General features: G+C 43.1%; 1 protein-coding gene across 3 annotated transcripts in view; it reads right to left on the bottom strand.

Moving 5' to 3' along the window:
* The window catches only part of LOC105945779, a 34,563-nt gene extending 14,083 nt beyond the window's left edge, over positions 1-20,480 (bottom strand). The window contains exons 1-9 of one of the 3 annotated variants that reach the window (XM_031906235.1): positions 20,402-20,480; positions 20,208-20,314; positions 18,647-18,910; positions 17,379-17,633; positions 15,797-15,896; positions 15,363-15,399; positions 14,810-14,884; positions 13,185-13,256; positions 12,299-12,370 (exon numbers count right to left, since the gene is read on the bottom strand). In XM_031906235.1, the coding sequence (XP_031762095.1) occupies positions 12,299-12,370; positions 13,185-13,256; positions 14,810-14,884; positions 15,363-15,399; positions 15,797-15,896; positions 17,379-17,633; positions 18,647-18,785 (750 nt within the window). In that variant the 5' untranslated portion in view covers positions 18,786-18,910; positions 20,208-20,314; positions 20,402-20,480. Of the gene's footprint in view, positions 1-11,156; positions 11,414-12,298; positions 12,371-13,184; positions 13,257-14,809; positions 14,885-15,362; positions 15,400-15,796; positions 15,897-17,378; positions 17,634-18,646; positions 18,911-20,207 lie in introns of those variants that run through there. The other 2 variants (XM_031906236.1, XM_031906234.1) reach the window with 2 other exon arrangements.
* Positions 20,481-21,063: the final 583 nt, after the last annotated feature.

Here is a 21,063-nt window from a genome sequence, read left to right as displayed (position 1 = left end):
ATGGCATGGGATGTCCACACAGGAGCCCCTCAGTGCTTCTAGAGTATCGGGAATAGAAAAGATTTGTCCACAGGACTCTAGATGTTAAGAAGAAGAGGAAAGAAAGGGAAGGCAAATCTTTATCAATGTGCAGCTAATTAGTGGGAGTTCTTGCATTACGTGCTGTGCAATTGTATTGGGATCATCTGCTTGTCTCCTCACTTTACTCTTACGCTACTCATTCCCTCCTCTCGACTTACACTATCCGCCTGTACCTCAGCCGCCTCACTAACATACTGAGAGTGTTGGTAGAGCATCAGCAGCAGGCAAGTGAGCCGCTCAAAGAATGGTGAACTATATATATATATATATATATGAACTATAAACAAGGGAAAACTGCTTAATGGGACACAGCGCACTTAGTGGTGGGATGGGCCTACAGGATAACAGCTGCCCCCCCTTGTGGATAGACCACCCTTGCCCGTCTCAATCACTAAAAAGAGACTTCCCACATTCTACATTCAGGGGGTGATTTTGCAACATTCCAATTTTATTCACTATTGACAGTTTTTATTTCCACTACTCGAATCCTGGTTCAAAAACTCGAATGTTCAATATTTGTTAAGGGCAAAAAATCAGAAAAATGGAACCTAAAACTTTGACATCTAAACGCTCGCTAATTTATGTAAACGTCAACGGGAGTTGCCCGAGGCAAAATCTAGCCATGTTTTTTGAGTTTTATTCAAGCTTGTGAGGTATTCGAGTTTATTTATAGCTTTTCACATTCAGATTTGTTAATAAATAAGAAAACATATATGAATATATTTTAAATATCACAATCAATAATCACACTGTGCGCAGTACAACGGGGCTTTATTAAATTCAATATGATATTTTACCTTTTAAAAGAAGGAGGAAGGAAATCTTTATAAAATGAATCATCATTGTCAGTGATCAAAATGGAGTGACTCTCTCCTGTTGTGAAAAAAACCACATGCTTTTATTTAGGCCGAGATTTATAAATTACTGTTATAGTTTGTATAAACCGGCATCAGATTAGATCCTTTAAGGCCTCCTATAGCAGGGATCCCCAACCTTTCTTACTCGTGAACCACAGTCAAATGTAAAAAGACTTGGGGAGCAACACAAGCATCATAAAAGTTCATGGAGGAGCCAAATAAGAGCTGTGATTGGCTATTAGGGAGCCTCTATGCACCCTATCAGCTTACAGGGGCTTTATTTGGTAGGAAATCTTGTTTTTATTCAACCAAAACTTGCCCCCAAGTCAGGAATTCAAGAATAACTCCCTGGTTTGGGGGCACTGAGAGCAACACCCAAGGGGTTGGGGAGCAACATGTTGCCCTTGAGCCACTGGTTGGTGATCCCTGTCCTAGAAAATCTGATTGGTGCCAACCCTCTTGGGCCTAAAGTGTATTGGCACCTTGTTCCATTGTGAAGCCCCTCAGCTTCCAATAACGGATGGTGCACAGATTTACTTGAAAGCAGAGGGACTTTAAGCCCCATAATCCATCACTTCCCAATGGAACAATGTTAAGGAAGGATTGCTTTACACTGTCAGCCTAAGGGGGGTTGGAACTGGTCCCCGCAATCAGAGACAGACTATCATGGTTTCCTCTTGATATGTGGCATCAAGTACGGATGGGTTAAAAAACAAAAAGCATAGTACTAATGCTCCGTTTCTGCTTAACTGAATCAGCTCACATCAAAAAAAGGGGTATATTTTCCCTTTTAATTTAAAGTGCAAAGAAAAACTGACACAAAGTGCCGTGGATTTTTATTCATGATTTATGCTCCTCTATTTTGTACCTTTCTCTGTCAGGCCGGACTCAAGCAGCTAACTGCCAATATCTCGCTGGCAGGGCAACTTGCCGCCACCTTGTAACTGATTTATATTTGGGACCCTTTGCTTGTGCCGCATCCCAGAAACAGAAGGAAGAAGTGCCTGTGGGTGCAGGGTGTTCAGTTTGGGGATCATTTGTGGTCTTTTTCCTTTATATACTTTGAGCATATACTGAATTTTATGCCACTGAACTGCACCGAGACACATTTTACTGCTTAATTCATTCATTCATAAATGTTTATTGTTGATATTAACTTAACTGACACAAAACATGTACATAAAAATAGCATGTAATTAGCAGGGGCTCCCACTGGATGTAGGCAATCTAAGTGCAATTAATTCCTCTGCCACTAGCCCAGCAGGGGGGCACATTAGAACCTCTATCACTGATGGCTTTATCATAGTCTATGGCTTCTCATTTAAACAGCTATTGTTACTGCTTATTGTTATTGTGGTGGGCACTTTGGCAATAAAACATTTTTCACAGTGTCGCACTTGGCCCCTATTCCTTCTGGGCTCTCTATCAGTCACAGGGCTGGCTATATCTATAGTGACACCTTATGGCAGAGATTTCCACACTGGGGATTTTCATGCGATTCTCACAGTGTTTGATTGGGTTTGTGGACTGTTGTTTCATGGGATTCCCATTGCCACGGAGTGAACGTGACTTTGGGTGGTTTAATTCCATGTTTAAACAGGAAAGCAAATTCACTGGAAATACCCAATACGGCTGTTCAAAGAGAAATGTTGTCATATTACTGAATAATAAAATGAGTAACTGAGTAAAGATACTTACGTGACTATAAAGTGAAGTATTTCTGCCTACGGAAACTATACGCACACGCAGAGTGTCCCTTACCCCAACACGGGGCTTTTATCCTTTGCCTTCAATGTGCTCCTTCCACAACCAAATAGAAGTTGCACTAGGGGTTTCCCAAGCAGTCTTTGTTGCTTTGTCCGGTTCCTTCCCGGTGCCGTTCCTGCTTACTGACCCAGTAAGTGAGCCTCTCCTCCCCTCTGTACCCAGACTTTCTTTATCCGCCTGCTGGCTGGGGATCTGATATGGCTGCAAGTAGCACAATGGCAGAAAAGTGCTGCCCAGATAAGGCGCTCAGACTCCAAGAAGTTTATCTCCTGATCTACCCACCATAGACTGTCACGTTAATGTGATACTGAAGTCATCTGAAGAAATGAGAACTTTTAGACAAAAAGCACTAGGATTATAGGGAGTGGCCAAGAGTGCGTTTCAATATTAAAATATCCAGGGTCAGTAAATGTATTGTAATGGTGAGATCTTATGTCTTACAAAGGTTTAGTTGCACTATGGCAGCTTCCTGTATTCCTTAATAACCTCATCTCTATTACTCTTCTAGGACTTATTGCTGGTAAAGGAAAACAATACCCCCAGAGTTAATACTTAACCAACAGACAGTTTATAATATATTGTCACGGTCGGCACCCAATACCAGAGCAAGTGCCAAGCACCCTGGTCTCAGCTCGTGCTTCACCAGTAGCGTGACCGCCTTTGGCTTCGGGAGGAGCCCTCAGCTACTCGGATGCCACCTGGACTTATACGAGAGGTGCAAAGCAGGAGTTCTGGCTAGCAATGGGGCACGACTGTAAAAAGTCAGTTAGGCCGAAGATCACGGTACAAATAGGGTTAAACAAGGTCGTCGTCAGGCAGGCTAGGTCGGGGCGGGCAGCAATCAAGGATAGTCAGACAGGCAAGGGTCAAACCGGGTAATCAATACAGCAGGATGAGACGAAATCGTAGTCAAAGTACAAGCCGAGGTCAGATATGGATAATCAGAATAGTCAGGAGCAAGCCGGGTAAAAAACAGGAAAACACAACAGGAACAAGGCTCAGGAAGGCACCAGAATCAAATTCTATCACGGGCACTGAAAAAAGGTAAAAATCCCTTTAAATACTTTTGAATTTCGCGCCATTGCGCGCTGACGTCATCACGCCAGCGCGCATGCGCTTAACAATGCGGAAGTGCGCGCACGCACACTAGGAAGGGACCGGCGCAGAGGAAAGACGGCGCGGCGGGCGTCCCCGCTGATGGTGGCGCGGCGGGCGTCCCCGCCGCGCTGGTAAGACAGATCTCCTTACATATATTAAGTGGCCTGTTAAAGAATCTTGACAAACTAGAATAAATATATCAGTAAATATTGTACTTTTGGTTCATTTCCCTTGAACCACCATTTTGTGATGGGCTGTGTGTTCCCTCAGAGATCAGCTGACAGGAAGTGATGCAGCTCTAACTATAACAGGAAGTAGTGTGGGAGCAAAGGGCAGAACTCTGCACATTCATTGGCTGATGGGGCCTAGCATGTATGTGTGCCTTGGCTTGTTTGTGTGCACTGTGACTCCTATGATCACAGGGGGCGGCCCTTAGTACTTAAAATGGCAGGTTCCTATTTATTATAAGAAATGGCAATGTATTCTATTGATGAGCCTACATTCATAAACATTTTTGTTTTTGTTGTTTCAGAGCTTTTCGAAACCATAACTAAACTAATTTCCATGAAATCAGCATAAGATCCTAATTAAAAAAGCGCAAACGAAAAAAAAAAACACAGAAAAAACGGAAAAACCACAACGTTTTCATATTGTGGCACAAATGAAGCAAAGCAAGATCTCCTGTTGTAAAAGGGGCATCCGCATGATCTCAACAGGTTTTAGTTGGTGTATATTTGCTTTCAGATTTGTTGAGGTTTTGTCACATAATAAATTGTGAAAAATTATTTTATTCCACAACAAAATTGTATTTTGGCTCAAAAAAATATCAATTATGATTAAAAAAAAATGAGCATTAGTAAATGCCCCCAAATTGATGTAAATTTACTAAGAGCATTTTCTGAACACGTTTACGTATTGTTAAATACAACTCGCTAGAACACTAACTAGATGCTTTAGACTGATACTAATAATGAGATTTTTTTTAGACTGTCGGCTCAACAGCTCTCTTTGGCGGTCAGTTTGCGAGCGACCCCAACTGTCTATGCACATTGTATGCCCTCTCTCTGTGTCGGATAGTGGGCTGTCTGAATTTCAAGAGAGCTGTTGAGCCAAAAGCCGAGTATCAGCATTCTATAAAATTCACAAAAGTGCTCAATAAAGCACCTTAATTTTCCTAAAAAGCATTTAGTTCCCCAATTAGGGTCAAGCCAATGGCGGATAGAGGTCTTATTCCCTTTCTTCCCCTCATGCGTATCTTTAATTTGCTGTCAGCTGAGCAACCAGTTCTGTGCTTTATTCATATATATCAGTGGGGATAATGGGCAGCCTTGTCTGGTTTTATAAGCAATATCCAGAAGATGTGACAAAAAGCCATTGATATTGATTTGGGCTGTTATTGAGCACAGGGACATAACTGCTCTAAAGTCATTGGGGCGGGTGGAGGGGAATCATTACCAATGTAGAGTTTTAGCCCTGTGTGACTGTTACAATCAAGTTCGGCCACTCTTTGGCCCAAATATGTCAGCTCAATTCCCATGTCAAGGAACTATTAGGAGCACCCATTGCAATTTCTACTTTTATCTGTTGTGTTACACTGGGAATATCCAGCTAATGCAGATTCTACTTCTTCTGATATATGTGGGTCAGTTCCCAAGGTGCTATAGTGAGGAATTGATTGCTGGCCCAGGTTTGTCAGCAACTTTACACTTCACTAGTTGTGTCCCATGAATTTTATACATTTGTCAGACAAAATACAGTTTTAGAGACAGAATACATGTTTACGTTTACAGAATGTAGTTTGTGCACAAACGGATTTTGTTCTTATTTTTGCCTAAAAACCTGAGTTGATTCATTTAGTGGGCACATTTAATAAAATTCATTTCTTTCTGGCCTTGAAAGTCGTATAAACGAGACATGGTATAAATTCAAATTAAACTCATTGCTGCAATTATAAAATGTCATGATAATGCTTGAATCGTTCGTAGGAAAATGTTAAGTTTATATTTGAACATCCCAAGTATTGTTAAAACATGAAAAAATAGAGTTTAAATGGATGTTCGTTTCCATGAATCCTCTTTATTTTTCTCAAACAGGAAGTGCTCCAGCAGCCATTTTAGGAGCATATATATGTATATATACACAGCACTTCCGGCTCTTTTGCATTTGGGTTTGTGCCGCTCACCCCCAGCCTTAGATCTGTTGCCTGTCACCTTCCTGCAATTTACACACAGATACAAATCTTATGTAGGGGAGCTGTGTACACTTGTCTCTCTCTCTGTGTTGTTACTGTGCAAGGAGGAGGAGCCCCCACCCTCTGTGTGAGCTGACAGGAAGGAAGTGAGAGAGACAAGGGGCTGGGAGCTCACACAGGGTTCTGTATAAGAAAGTAATTGGGAACCCCCCAGTGGCAGAAAGCGCGCTCTCTTAGGGTGCGGAAGGAAAGGGCAGGGCCGGAACTAGGGGTAGGCAGAAGAGGCAGCTGCCTAGGGCGCAACGATTGGGGGGCCTCTCCTGCCTACCCCTAGTGCTACTTTGTCATTGCCTCCGCCACTTGTCATTAGCGGCGGAGGCAATGACCGATCTAATCGCCCCGTTGGGGGGGGGGGGAGGTGGGCGGAGTTGGCCGACCGGGTTGCCTAGGGCGCCCGGTCGGCTTGGCCCGCCCCTGGGAAAGGGGGTCCTAGTCTGGGCTCTGACGAGCAAAGCGTGCTCTTCTCAGGGAGTTCTTAAGGCTCTGAAGTACTTGCCCCATAAGTGGGGGATTCCCCTCAGCAGTTCAGAAAGTGCCACCTACTGTATGTTATGTGAGTGAGGTTGCCCCTGGCTGGCAGGCTGTATCTATCTCTGAAAATTTAAAGGAATAGCGTCCTTCCAATAAATCCATCAACCTCTCCTGTGTGTGATAAGAGAGGTTTCCCAGGGAGGGTACCGCAGCCCAACCTGACCCTGGGTGGGGGCACGCCATTTGTCATTGTAACTGCCCTTCCATATACCGGAGGCTCAGGGCTCCTGTAGCGCCACACACAGGTGAATGTGTGCTAGATCTCACGCAGTAGCAAAAGAGGGCTACACTTACTTCAACAGCCAGATACAGAGTGTGTAAGAGACTTCCCCCATACCAGTGACACATCAATTGCAGCAATATTACAGAGCTCTGCACAGGTAACTGTGTGTGTACAGGCACATAGACTCCTGTATGTTGGATTCACAGACACCTCTCTATGTCTCTCAGTCAGCGCTCTCCTGTAGGGTGACTAGCCAGGATTTCAAGCTTCTTGATTGGCCAGCTGAGTCTAATCCGTCCCACCTGGTCAGTCTGTAGCACTTACTCTGCTATAGCCAGTCCCTGTATTTATAAGAAATGGCAATGTATTCTATTGATGCCCTTACATGCATATAAATAGTGACTACAATTTTATTGCACAAACAGTAGCGCAAGTTATTGTTCCAACAACATTTATTTATAAGTTATACAAAAGGTAAATTGTAGTTTTATAGTCTTTTCCAGGTTCTCTATCAGATAGGAAAGATGGGGGTTAAACTTTAGATGTCAGAACACAGGCTGCCTGTCAGTACTGAGCCGAGTTTAGCAGATTCCCATTCATGATAGTTCCCCTTTAATAAATCACGAATTATGGAGTTACTTTTTGAAAAACTCGAATTTTTCAGGGAACAATAAGGAAAAAATCGAGTTCTGGCGAATACCCATTCATAAATCTCGAATTACTGTATATATTCGAGTATAAGCCTAGTTTTTCAGCACCCAAAATGTGCTGAAAAAGTCACCCTCAGCTTATACTCGAGTCAGGTGCCATGGGTCCCTCTAGACTAGCACCCTCTGTCCTTTGTGTGCAAATTAGGCCACCTGCAACCAGACCCTCCAATGCCCTGGCCTAGGCTCCCACTAGCAATACTTATTCCCCCTTACATCTCCTCCGGGACTGGGTCTGCTGCCAGTGCAATGAGCGGGGGGTAGTACTCATATTGTTTTTGTTGACCCTCTTCTCCACTTACAGAGCTAGTTTACTGTTTTTCTTTGAAATAAATATTGAAAAACATATACCCCACTGATGCCTCAATTAATGTAATTTTATTGGTATTTATTTGATTATTAAAACTTAGCAATAGCGGCTGCATTTCCCACCCTAGGCTTATACTCGAGTTAATAAGTTTTTCCAGTTTTCTTAGGTAAAATTAGGTACCTCGGCTTATATTCGGATCGGCTTATACTCGAGTATATACGGTATCTAGACGTGAGAAAAAATCCGACTTTATCTCAAAATTCCTTAGTAAAATGTGCCCCTAAAAAGTGAACACGTTTAGGTGGAAATAAAGTGGGTAAAAATCCTTATTAAACTCTATACAAACCCAAACTCATAGTTGGACCCAAAAAAGTAAAAGAAAACATTTTTGCCTGAAAATCTCAAGCAAAAACCATTTAAAATTGGGGTAAATGAGCCGCTTTGCCTGATCTAGTAAGGCACTGTATCATGTGTGCCCCTTACATTCCTGGCAGACTTATAGGGGTGCTTCACCTTTAAATTAACCGTTAACATATTTTAGAATGGCTGATTCTAAGCAGCATTGCAATTGGCCCTTATTTACTTTTTATAGTTTATGAATTATTTGCCAAAAAAACTTCTGCTCTGTGAGGCTACAATTTTATTGATATTGTTACTTTTTATTACTTATCTTTATATTCAGGACCTCTTCTATTCATATTCCTGTTTCTTATTCAAACCACTCCATGGTTGCCAAGGTAACTGGAACCCTAGCAACCTGATAGCTGCTGAACAAAAACTACAAATAAAAAATGAAGACCAATTGCAAATTGTCTCAGAATATTACTCTCTACATCATACTACAAGTTAATTCAGAGGTGAACAACCCCTATAAAGAACAGAGATCCAAACTATGGAAAGACCCCCTTTTCCAGAAAACCCCAGATCCCAAGCATTCTGGATAAAAGATAAGGGTCCTAGTTATTTTCCAGCATTACTTCCCCTGCTAAAGTCCTTATCGTGGCTTCCTATTAAACAAACAATATTTTACAAACTCCTTCTCTTAACCTTCAAAGCCCCCCATTCCTCTGCTCCTCACTACATCTCTTCCCTTGTGTCTCCGTACGTTCCTGGCCGACTCCTTCGTTCCTCGCAGAGCAACCGTTTGGCTGCGCCCCCCACTACAACTGCTGTTTCCCGCCTTAACCCTTTCTGCCCTGCTGCCCCCTACATTTGGAATGCCCTCCCTGATTTCCTCCGGAGAGAATCCTCCCCCAGTCTTTTTAAAACTAAGGTTAAAGTCTCCCTTTTGGAGCACTCGCCCAGCACCTGATCTGGGAACTGGCACTTGTATTGTAGTGTCACCCACTGTGACCTACAGCACTTATATTTGCCCATTTGTGTCTGTTAGTTACCCTCCCATATAGATTGTAAGCTCTACGGGGCAGGGACCTCCTTCCTCTTGTGTCTTTGACTCTTAACTTATTGCAGCTGTATCTTGTATTTATTTGTGCTTATTGTAAAATGTTGTATTTATCTATTATCTTAATAACCCCCCGTTTGTATCATTATATTCTACTGTACAGCGCTGGGTACATAAGAAGCGCTTTATAAATAAAGTTATACATACATACATACATTACTATAGCGCTAACAGTTTAGCATTTGCCTAAAAATTCAACCCTTTTCCTGCTGGATCTTTAATAGAAAGCGGATATACAGTGGTGTGAAAAACTATTTGCCCCCTTCCTGATTTCTTATTCTTTTGCATGTTTGTCACACTTAAATGTTTCTGCTCATCAAAAACCGTTAACTATTAGTCAAAGATAACATAATTGAACACAAAATGCAGTTTTTAAATGAAGGTTTACGTTATTAAGGGAGAAAAAAAACTCCAAATCTACATGGCCCTGTGTGAAAAAGTGATTGCCCCCCTTGTTAAAAAATAACTTAACTGTGGTTTATCAATTTCAATTTTCAATTTCAATATCAATTTCTGTAGTCACCCCCAGGCCTGATTACTGCCACACCTGTTTCAATCAAGAAATCACTTAAATAGGAGCTACCTGACACAGAGAAGTAGACCAAAAGCACCTCAAAAGCTAGACATCATGCCAAGATCCAAAGAAATTGAGGAACAAATGAGAACAAAAGTAATTGAGATCTATCAGTCTGGTAAAGGTTATAAAGCCATTTCTAAAGCTTTGGGACTCCAGCGAACCACAGTGAGAGCCATTATCCACAAATGGCAAAAACATGGAACAGTGGTGAACCTTCCCAGGAGTGGCCGGCCGACCAAAATTACCCCAAGAGCGCAGAGACAACTCATCCGAGAGGCCACAAAAAACCCCAGGACAACATCTAAAGAACTGCAGGCCTCACTTGCCTCAATTAAGGTCAGTGTTCACGACCACCATAAGAAAGAGACTGGGCAAAAACGGCCTGCATGGCAGATTTCCAAGGCGCAAACCACTTTTAAGCAAAAAGAACATTATGGCTCGTCTCAATTTTGCTAAAAAACATCTCAATGATTGCCAAGACTTTTGAGAAAATACCTTGTGGACCGACGAGACAAAAGTTGAACTTTTTGGAAGGTGCGTGTCCCGTTACATCTGGCGTAAAAGTAACACAGCATTTCAGTAAAAGAACATCATACCAACAGTAAAATATGGTGGTGGTAGTGTGATGGTCTGGGGTTGTGTTGCTGCTTCAGGACCTGGAAGGCTTGCTGTGATAGATGGAACCATGAATTCTACTGTCTACCAAAAAATCCTGAAGGATAATGTGCGGCCATCTGTTCGTCAACTCAAGCTGAAGCGATCTTGGGTGCTGCAGCAGGACAATGACCCAAAACACACCAGCAAATCCACCTCTGAATGGCTGAAGAAAAACAAAATGAAGACTTTGGAGTGGCCTAGTCAGAGTCCTGACCTGAATCCTATTGAGATGTTGTGGCATGACCTTAAAAAGGCGGTTCATGGTAGAAAACCCTCAAATAAAGCTGAATTACAACAATTCTGCAAAGATGAGTGGGCCAAAATTCCTCCAGAGCGCTGTAAAAGACTTGTTGCAAGTTATCGCAAACGCTTGATTGCAGTTATTGCTGCTAAGGGTGGCCCAACCAGTTATTAGGTTCAGGGGGCAATTACTTTTTCACACAGGGCCATGTAGGTTTGGATTTTTTTTCTCCCTAAATAATAAAAACCCTCATTTAAAAACTGCATTTTGTGTTTACTTGTGTTATCTTTGACTAATAGTTAAATGTGTTTGATGATCAGAAACATTTTGTGTGACAAACATGCAAAAGAATAAGAAATCAGGAAGGGGGCAAATAGTTTTTCACACCACTGTATCTGCACAACCGGGGGAGGGTGGCACATTACAACCAGCCGTGTTTATTAAGCTGCTAAACCAGACTCTGGGGGTGGGAAGATACTGAGGCGGAACTGATGGTATCAATGGCTCCTCTTCCTGCTGGATCTGAGACCCGCCGGCTCTCTCCATAATATGTCCCTGAAATCCCTTAAATGTTCTTTTTATTTCACGTTATTTCCTTTAGATTCCCAGGATTTGGGATTATTCGGAGTCGCTGCGCTGAGGGATTCTGGGCTGGAAGAGAAATGGAATAAAATAACATTTTCCTAATTATTCCTGAAACCCAGCAAACATCCCGGGGTTCTTATATAGGAACGACTCGACTGCGCAATCCCCGCATTCATCACGTTTCCCCCTTTCGGCTTTTACTGGGTGAATAAATCAGCAGGCATAGATTTGCAGCAAATTTCTGCATTTTTCCATTAGCGGATTATTTCGCGAAATGAGCGACAAAATTCAGTGCGTAAAAATTCGCCACGCAGCAAATAATTGTCACCCACGTTAACAAAAAATTATTGCATGTGTCAAAAAAAATGACGAGTGTGACTTTTTTTTTGCCCATACGACAATTTTCGTCGTTTGGCGGATTTTTCGCAGTTTCACAAATCTGTTGAAAGATTTGGACATTTTTCACCGAAACGGGACAGATTTGCTCATCACTATTGGCGAATTTTTAACAAAACTCTGACAAAATTGTGCCATAAAAATCTGCATTTGTATGAAAGACAGGCGCATTAAAATAACAACAACACCCGTATTTCACTAATTTTTTTGCAGTTTCACAAATTTTTCCCATAATTTCGCCAATTTTTCTGCGAAGTGAAACAGGACAGATTCGCCCATCACTATTCATAATAAATTCCCACAATGGCTGCTGGATATTAATGCTGTTGGGGAAATAAGAGTTGGATGTCCGTGTATTTGAATGAAGAAAAAGCCCTTTGCGCAGCCAGGCCCCTGTGTTACCCCTCTGCCCCAGGGGATGGAGACACCTTACATCTCACTGGAACAAATAGGGAACAAATGGAATGAATTCCCCGATGTGGCAGCCGGAATTAGACCCGGTTTCTATATGAATAACTGGGAGTGGAAGTGTCACACCGGCCCCGATGCTCTTACCTTGATTTCCCCATATAGGTGTGTGTCTTGCAGGTTTAGTGCTGTGTAGGGATTGTCAGTAACATGGGAACCCTGGGAAAATAATTGAAATGAATAACTATTTTTTTTTTTTAAATTTGCAGTAAATGCACCATTTACTATATTTGCCGCTGTCCTTTCACCAAACTGGCAGCTGCACCATCTTGACTGAGGATAAGTAGCTTCCAGGGTTCTCTTTGTATGTTTAACCCACACACAGCTGGATAGTACCTAATGGATCCCATGCTAACAGCCTTCCCAGAGATTCCTTTGATGCAAGAGAAATGCAAAAGCAACTTCTTAGTGACTTCTAATATCCTTATCATTTACAGTAGGGGGTACATTATCCCTTATAATACATGAGTGATACTCAGAGTTCCCTGTATAACTCAGCCTGCAGCCTTGTGCCTTTATATGGGGGGCACAGAACCCCTCAGTGACTGCTAATATCCTTATCATTTACAGTAGGGGGTACATTATCCCTTATAATACATGAGTGATACTCAGAGTTCCCTGTATAACTCAGCCTGCAGCCTTGTGCCTTTATATGGGGGGCACAGAACCCCTCAGTGACTGCTAATATCCTTATCATTTACAGTAGGGGGTACATTATCCCTTATAATACATGAGTGATACTCAGAGTTCCCTGTATAACTCAGCCTGCAGCCTTGTGCCTTTATATGGGCACATAACCCCTCAGTGACTGCTAATATCCTTATCATTTACAGTAGGGGGTACATTATCCCTTATAATACATGAGTGATACTCAGAGTTCCCTGTATAACTCAGCCTGCAGCCTTGTGCCTTTATATGGGCACAGAACCCCTCAGTGACTGCTAATATCCTTATCATATACAGTAGGGGTTACCTTGAGTTCTTGATATGTGAGACTCTCTCTCTTCTCAAGTGCAGTGTAAGGATTGTCGGGAGACTTGGAATCCTGGGAGAATTTATTGTGAAGAATAAACCAAAAAAAGTATTATTGCAATTGCAAAATTCCAGGTATCCCAGACACATTCATTTCATAAATATTTCCATGTATCTGTAGCGCCTCACAGCACAATCACATCTAAACTGAATATTATTCTCAGACAGCGACTGATACTGAATTCTAACAAAAGTATAAGGGGTTCCAGATATTCCCAAGTATTAAATGTGCCCGGTTACAGCAACAGCATTACTTTTCAGCCTCATGTTTTATATATATATTTGTTCCTATTGGGCTGGTTTGGCTTTTCCGTTGTATCGGGGACCACATTGGCTAGTTGATGAGGTCCCCGATCCAACAGAAAAATCAAACCTGTCCAATCAAGATCTGCCCAATTTCAGGCTAGATGTCGGTTGAGGAGGACAATCAATGGTGCCCATACATGGGCAGATAAGCTGCCAAATCGGTCTAAAGGACCAATATCGGCATCTGAAAACAGCTGGTGTATGGCCAACTTTAGTTGAGCTGAAGAAGCCACTGGGATGAGTGGCGAAACGTTTTCAAGAAAACTCAGTCCAGTTGCTTTAGACCAATGACCAGAGGCTATGGGGCAACATGTTGCTCCCCAACCCCTTGGGTGTTGCTCTCAGTGCCCCCAAACCAGGGAGTTATTTTTGAATTGCTGACTTGAGAGCAAGTTTTGGTTGAATAAAAACAAGATTTCCTACCAAATAAAGCCCCTGTAAGCTGATAGGGTGCATAGAGGCCCCTAATAGCCAATCACAGCCCTTATTTGGCTCCTCCATGAACGTTTATGGTGCTTGTGTTGCTCCCCAAGTATTTTTACATTTGACTGTGGCTCAGGAGTAAGAAAGGTTGGGGTTCCCTGCTTTAGACTTATCTCTAATAGATAATGCTATTCTATTGCAATTCAAGAAGCTCAGATGAAGGTTATTCGGCTGTTTATGTTGGTGGAACTCCGAGTTTAATAGACCTTTTTGGGGTGACATTGGGACTATGGTCTGGGAGACTAATTAATGACTTCAGCCCCAAAAGAATGTCCCTTAGTATCTTTGAATTATAGATATGGATTGCCCTAAAGTCCTATTAAACCATAAAGATCTCATTCAGTGCCTGAAGATCCTGTTGATAAGATGATGCCTAAAGTATAAAGTGAAATCTTCCTTGAGTAAAGGCTGGAGACTTTGTCTGGAAACAAAATGGAGTCCAACCATGAATATCCGTGCCTGGAGAGGGAAGCGGCAGCCCCTGATGGAAATACGGGAACGGCAGCACAAACTCGTCTTACAAAATAAACTTGATAGGCCAAAGTTTCAGAATAGAGGCCACACCCACACCCACCAAGGGCCAATAGGTGCACGGCCCCAGACCTACACGTAGGGGAAGCAGATAGTTCTGCTCAGAGGAGTAACACTCCAGATCAAAGATCTAAATGGATCTGAAGTCCTGGCTTCTCTGTGCAGACTTGATATGCCCCTTATATACTGATAATGTTACATGGAAAAATAATTGTCAACAAACAGCTTTACAAACTGACCTATTACCTTTATATCGGCATCTTCTGCAATGGCCCCTGTCTCTTTAATCTCTGAGTATATGGGTTCCGCACATTGTGTTTCCTGAGAATGAATTATTACATTATTAGTTGTAAAAATGTGGATTTTGCTGCTGGGGGTGAGCGGGGGATATCACTCCAACTTGCAGCGCAGCAGTAAAGTGTGCCTGAGTCTGAGCTTTCAGCCAGCGCTACACATTAGAACTGCTTTCAGCTAACCTATTGTTTCTCCTACTCCCATGTAACTGGAGGAGTCCCAAGCCGGACTTGGATTTCTTACTATTGAGTGCTATTCTGATACCTACTGGGAGCTGCTATCTTGCACCCTTCCCATTGTTCTGCTGATCGGCTGCTGGGGGGAGGGGGGATATCACTCCAACTTGCAGCGCAGCAGTAAAGTGTGGCTGAAGTTTATCAGAGCACAGGTCACATGGCTGTGGCACCCTGGGAAATGAAGAATATGGCTAGCCCCATGGGACATTTCAGAATAAAATATATAAATATCTGTGAGCCCCATATTCCTGAATGAAAGGCTTCCTTACCGCATTGTTGTTTCCTTGGTTTTTGATTTTAAGTTTTCTACGGAAAATGAAATAAAGCGATACATGGATTACAGAAAACATCTGAAGAAAATTAATAATTCATTTCCATTTATGACTTGTATTACACTGGATGGGAGGGAGATGCTAAAGGGTAAGATGTTGCGGGACCTACAAGTGCACTGACCCTGGTTGGTCAAATAGAGACAAATGGGGGTATGTAATAAAAGGCACTAAGTTTGCCCAGGAGTAGTAACCCTTAGCAACCAATCAGCAGGTCACCTGTTTAAAAGCAAACACGTTATTGGTTGCTATGGGTTACTGCTCCTGGGCAAACTTAGTGCCTTTTATTACATATGGGGGAAAAAAAACCAGATCCCAAGCCTTCCATATAATAGATCCCATATAACGTTGCAGGGCACATAAAGGAGCTTTACCTCAAAACGAAGACCAAAAGCAGCAGAATAGGGAGGAGAGCAATGATTCCATACAGGGACGGGGTGAGTTTTGATCCCTCATCTATGACGGTTGGGGCAGCTGCTGGGGAAACACATCATTAATAAAATAGGGATTTAAAAAAATTAACAGATATAAGAGTTTCCAAAGTTGTAAGCTTCCAGGAACAGTAATCCAATCAGCAGGTAGCATTTACTGTCAGCTGTTTCAAAGCAAATATCTTATTGGTTGCTATGGGTTACTGCTCCTGGGCAAACTTAGTGCCTTTTATTACATACAGTATGGGGGGTTTTCACAAATTTTTCGGTGAAGCCAAACGGGACATAATCCCTCATCACTAATCAAAACTAATTGCTGATTGGTACTGCACAGGCAAGAACATAAAGTCCCATTTGGTCTTTTTATAGGACTTGAAATTACATGTATTGGACCTGGTATCCAGAATGCTCGTGGCCTGGGGTTTTCCAGATAAGGGAACATGAAATAAATAAACCCAATAGGGCTGTTCTGCCCCCAATAAGGGGTAATTATATCTTAGTTGGGATCAAGTACAGGTACTGTTTTATTATTACAGAGAAAAGGGAATTATTTAACCATTAAATAAACCCAATAGGACTGTTCTGCCCCAATAAGGGGTAATTATATCTTAGTTGGGATCAAGTACAGGTACTGTTTTATTATTACAGAGAAAAGGGAATCATTTAACCATTAAATAAACCCAATAGGGCTGTTCTGCCCCCAATAAGGGGTAATTATATCTTAGTTGGGATCAAGTACAGGTACTGTTTTATTATTACAGAGAAAAGGGAATCATTTAACCATGAAATAAACCCAATAGGGCTGTTCTGCCCCCAATAAGGGGTAATTATATCTTAGTTGGGATCAAGTACAGGTACTGTTTTATTATTACAGAGAAAAGGGAATCATTTAACCATTAAATAAACCCAATAGGGCTGTTCTGCCCCAATAAGGGGTAATTATATCTTAGTTGGGATCAAGTACAGGTACTGTTTTATTATTACAGAGAAAAGGGAATCATTTAACCATTAAATAAACCCAAAAGGGCTGTTCTGCCCCAATAAGGGGTAATTATATCTTAGTTGGGATCAAGTACAGGTACTGTTTTATTATTACAGAGAAAAGGGAATCATTTAACCATGAAATAAACCCAATAGGGCTGTTCTGCCCCAATAAGGGGTAATTATATCTTAGTTGGGATCAAGTACAGGTACTGTTTTATTATTACAGAGAAAAGGGAATCATTTAACCATTAAATAAACCCAATAGGGCTGTTCTGCCCCCAATAAGGGGTAATTATATCTTAGTTGGGATCAAGTACAGGTACTGTTTTATTATTACAGAGAAAAGGGAAATAATTTTTAAAAATGTGGATTATTTCCTTAACATGGAGTCTATGGGAGATGGCTTTTCCTTAATTAGGAACTTTCGGGATATTGGGTTTCTGGATAACAGGTCCCATACCTGTATGATTCTTATTTGTCTTCAAAGTAAACCATGTACATTTTCCCCTGTAAATGAACCAGTTTATAGACAAATACAAACCTTTCATTACAATGGAAATCTTTGCATCGGAGGAAGCATTCCCAATCAGATTGTGAGCAATACATTCATATTCCCCAGAGCCCATGTCGGTGTTATTCAGCGACAGAGTCGGGTTATTCTGGGTTATTAACGGAATCGCATTCCTCACCCATGTGAAATGCGTGACTGCAGGATTGCTGCTGGAAACCTGGCACTTTAGCTCCACAGTCCCATCTCCGTGTTCGTATTTAATAATCTGCACTCCCTTTGCAGCATCTATGGGAAATAAACAGCAGGAATGAGGGAAATCCCACATGGAAACTGGAACGATGGAGGAAACATTCCACATTATTCCTTATGTCCCCACTCTATAAACTCTATTTAAACTCACAAAGGGACACTGAACACAAGTTTCCTTTATTCCACGGATCTCACTGAACACTACGGCCCCATAAGATTGGGCTGGAACCCAAATGAAGGCCACAAATTACTGTAGTAGCCTCACACTTTACTGCATTGCTCAGTACATCACTGCATCTGCGCATTAGCTTTGGTACCAATGGATTCCAGGCTTAATAAGTACCCCAGTAAATATCATTTTTTTGCCTATAGACATGGCCCCATTATTCATGGCCGGTCTTATAAACTGGGGGGCTGGGGGGGCTCAATAGGGAACATTTTGGCGGGGCCCCTACACACGGCGTTGCAGCTGGCACAGGGTTCCAGGCTGACCCTCAGGCTCAAGTGAGAAACCCTAAAGGGGTCTGGCTACACCCTACACCCTACGTTGAATAAAAAATCCAGTGCCAGCAGTGTCAGGCCCGGTGGGCCCAGGTGTCAGTGGGCCCTCCTGCCCTTTATCAAATGGCCTGCTATATGGTCATTCCCTATTTCTAAATGGAAATGAAGAGGAGAAATAGATGGAAGAATAGATGCTAGCATGTACAGTAAATAAAAGAGACTAGGAGAATAAAGAGGTTGGGCGAGGAAAGGAGAAAAAATAGTTTGGAGAGTGGGCCTATGGTATAAGGTTTTTGGTGGGCCCTGGGGTCCCAGTCCGACACTGAGTGCCAGGTGTCGGCCCTCCTTCTCCTGCCGTCACATCCACTCCGGTAATGGCCACCTCCTGCTCCTGATTTTACCCACTAACATCATAGCTGCCCATCAGTGACAATTGCTCAATGGTTATGGGTGGGACACATCGCCCTGATATCTGTCTCCGTGTGTGTGTTATGCAATTCTGAAAATCTAAATCATTCTTTTAACATTCCCTATATCTGGGTACATACGTTTTACTGGAATAACCACACGATTGGATTTCCCTGTGCCCAAAGTATTCTGTGCCGTGCAGAAATAGGGTTCCGCTGGCCACGTCACATTCCTCAGTGTAATCTCCAGCCCCTCCCCTGCCGGCCCCCCAGGCCCCATTCCCTTGAACCAAAGGTAGGTACGTATATCTGGGTAGGCCTTGCTGTTACATGACAGCGTAACGTTATCTCCCTCTTGTATATCAGGATCTCCCAGGAGAGCAGCTGTTGTGTTCTTTGGTGGATCTGTATGAAGTAAAGAAAATATTGTTTTTTACAAAAGGAAAACTGAACTTTAATTTAAAAGACAAGTTAAAGAAATTAAGAAACCATGTTTTTTTTATACGTAGAAATGTTAACTTGATAACGAAAGTCATTCCTCATATTAGGTACCTACCTAGTGCTACCAACCCCTATTTCTGTAGGGAAATGAGAGCAGAGCAGGCAGTAACCCTTCCAACACTTTCCCCTGTCTCTGCCCCTATATATTAGGTACCTACCTAGTGCTACCAACCCCTATTTCTGTAGGGAAATGAGAGCAGGGCAGGCAGTAACCCTTCCAACACTTTCCCCTGTCTCTGCCCCTATATATTAGGTACTTACCTAGTGCTACCAACCCCTATTTCTGTAGGGAAATGAGAGCAGGGCAGGCAGTAACCCTTCCAACACTTTCCCCTGTCTCTGCCCCTATATATTAGGTACCTACCTAGTGCTACCAACCCCTATTTCTGTAGGGAAATGAGAGCAGGGCAGGCAGTAACCCTTCCAACATTTTCCCTGTCTCTGCCCCTATATATTAGGTACCTACCTAGTGCTACCAACCCCTATTTCTGTAGGGAAATGAGAGCAGGGCAGGCAGTAACCCTTCCAACACTTTCCCCTGTCTCTGCCCCTATATATTAGGTACCTACCTAGTGCTACCAACCCCTATTTCTGTAGGGAAATGAGAGCAGGGCAGGCAGTAACCTTCCAACACTTTCCCCTGTCTCTGCCCCTATATATTAGGTACCTACCTAGTGCTACCAACCCCTATTTCTGTAGGGAAATGAGAGCAGAGCAGGCAGTAACCTTCCAACACTTTCCCCTGTCTCTGCCCCTATATATTAGGTACCTACCTAGTGCTACCAACCCCTATTTCTGTAGGGAAATGAGAGCAGCGCAGACGTGTAATCGGATCTCCCTGCATGGCCAGCGTTAGCCCAGGACCAGGAGGCTCTGGACAGCCAATTTCAGCACTGGAGGCTCAGGCTTTAGGGCCCAGCCTGGAGGAAGGTTTGGAGAGAGATTCTGACTCTCAGACATTGGAGTTTGGGTCGGTTGGAGGAGGTGTGGGGAGACCTGCACAGGAGGAGCTGAGCGGCAGCCATTGTGGGACAGTGGAAGTGCAGGCAGGAGAGATGGAGCCCCGGGCCCCGCGCCCGGCCAAGCAAACTGCAGAGGGAAAGACCGTTGGAGGCAGAAAGTCAGAGCTGGTAGCTGAAGCTCCAGAAGTAAGAAGGAGTGAGAGAAACAAACAGAAGCAACAAAATGCAGCAGAACTTACCCCGGGGGCAGCTGAGGAGGGAACTGGTGGGGTAAGTACCAAACCCCCTGTTCCTAAAGCCAAGAAATCCCAGGGCTCTGTTTCTGTGGGGGCTTCACCTTCTGGCGCTACAGTGGGGGGAGAAGCAACACTGAATGCTAAAGGTGCATCTAACAGGAAAAAACAAGATGGTGGCAAAGCTGTGTCACAATTACCTGTAGGTGAACTACAACTCCCATCATCCCCTGTAAACATCACTTCTGGGAGCCAAATGTGTTCCACTGGGGGGGGGGGGGGGAATATGTGGTGCCAGAAACACCCCTTGAGGCCTGTGCTGCAGGGGAAAGTCCAGTTGAAAGGGAAAAAGCAGATTATTTGTCCCAATCTGGCAGAATTGCTGCTGAGGTTTCCCAGGCCGGGGAATCCAAATCTCAGGATCCTGCAGGTAACGAGACACCTGAACCCAATTCCCAGCTTAACCCTTCCGCTGCCAAACTGAGTGCAGCCACTAGAGGGAACGTGGGCAGCCCGGCTGTGAGTGTGGGGTCTGATACAAGCAGTGGGGCTGGGGATTCAGATGGGGAGCAGGAATCTCAGGGATCCACTGACTCTGATTTACATGCAAAGTGCCAGCCAACTGCACAAAAGAGCCCAGATGCACCCACTGATGGAAACCCCCAGGCACCCAGTCATAAGGATATTGTCCCTCTTCTGCAAGAGCTGAATGATATTTATAAGGTGAAAGGAAAGAAAGAGGCAGCAATAGTTGCGCAGCGCAAGTTGATCAAAGCTGCTAATAACAAAACCAGAGGCAGACTGGAACTGGACCTCATCACTCTTAAAGGGGAGCTCTTTGAAATCGAGGTCTCCATAGAGA

This window comes from Xenopus tropicalis, chromosome 7, assembly GCF_000004195.4.
Source record: "Xenopus tropicalis strain Nigerian chromosome 7, UCB_Xtro_10.0, whole genome shotgun sequence".
Lineage (NCBI taxonomy): Eukaryota > Metazoa > Chordata > Amphibia > Anura > Pipidae > Xenopus > Xenopus tropicalis.
Note: the sequence above shows the minus strand (reverse complement) of the source record. Positions and strands in the feature narration are given on the sequence as shown.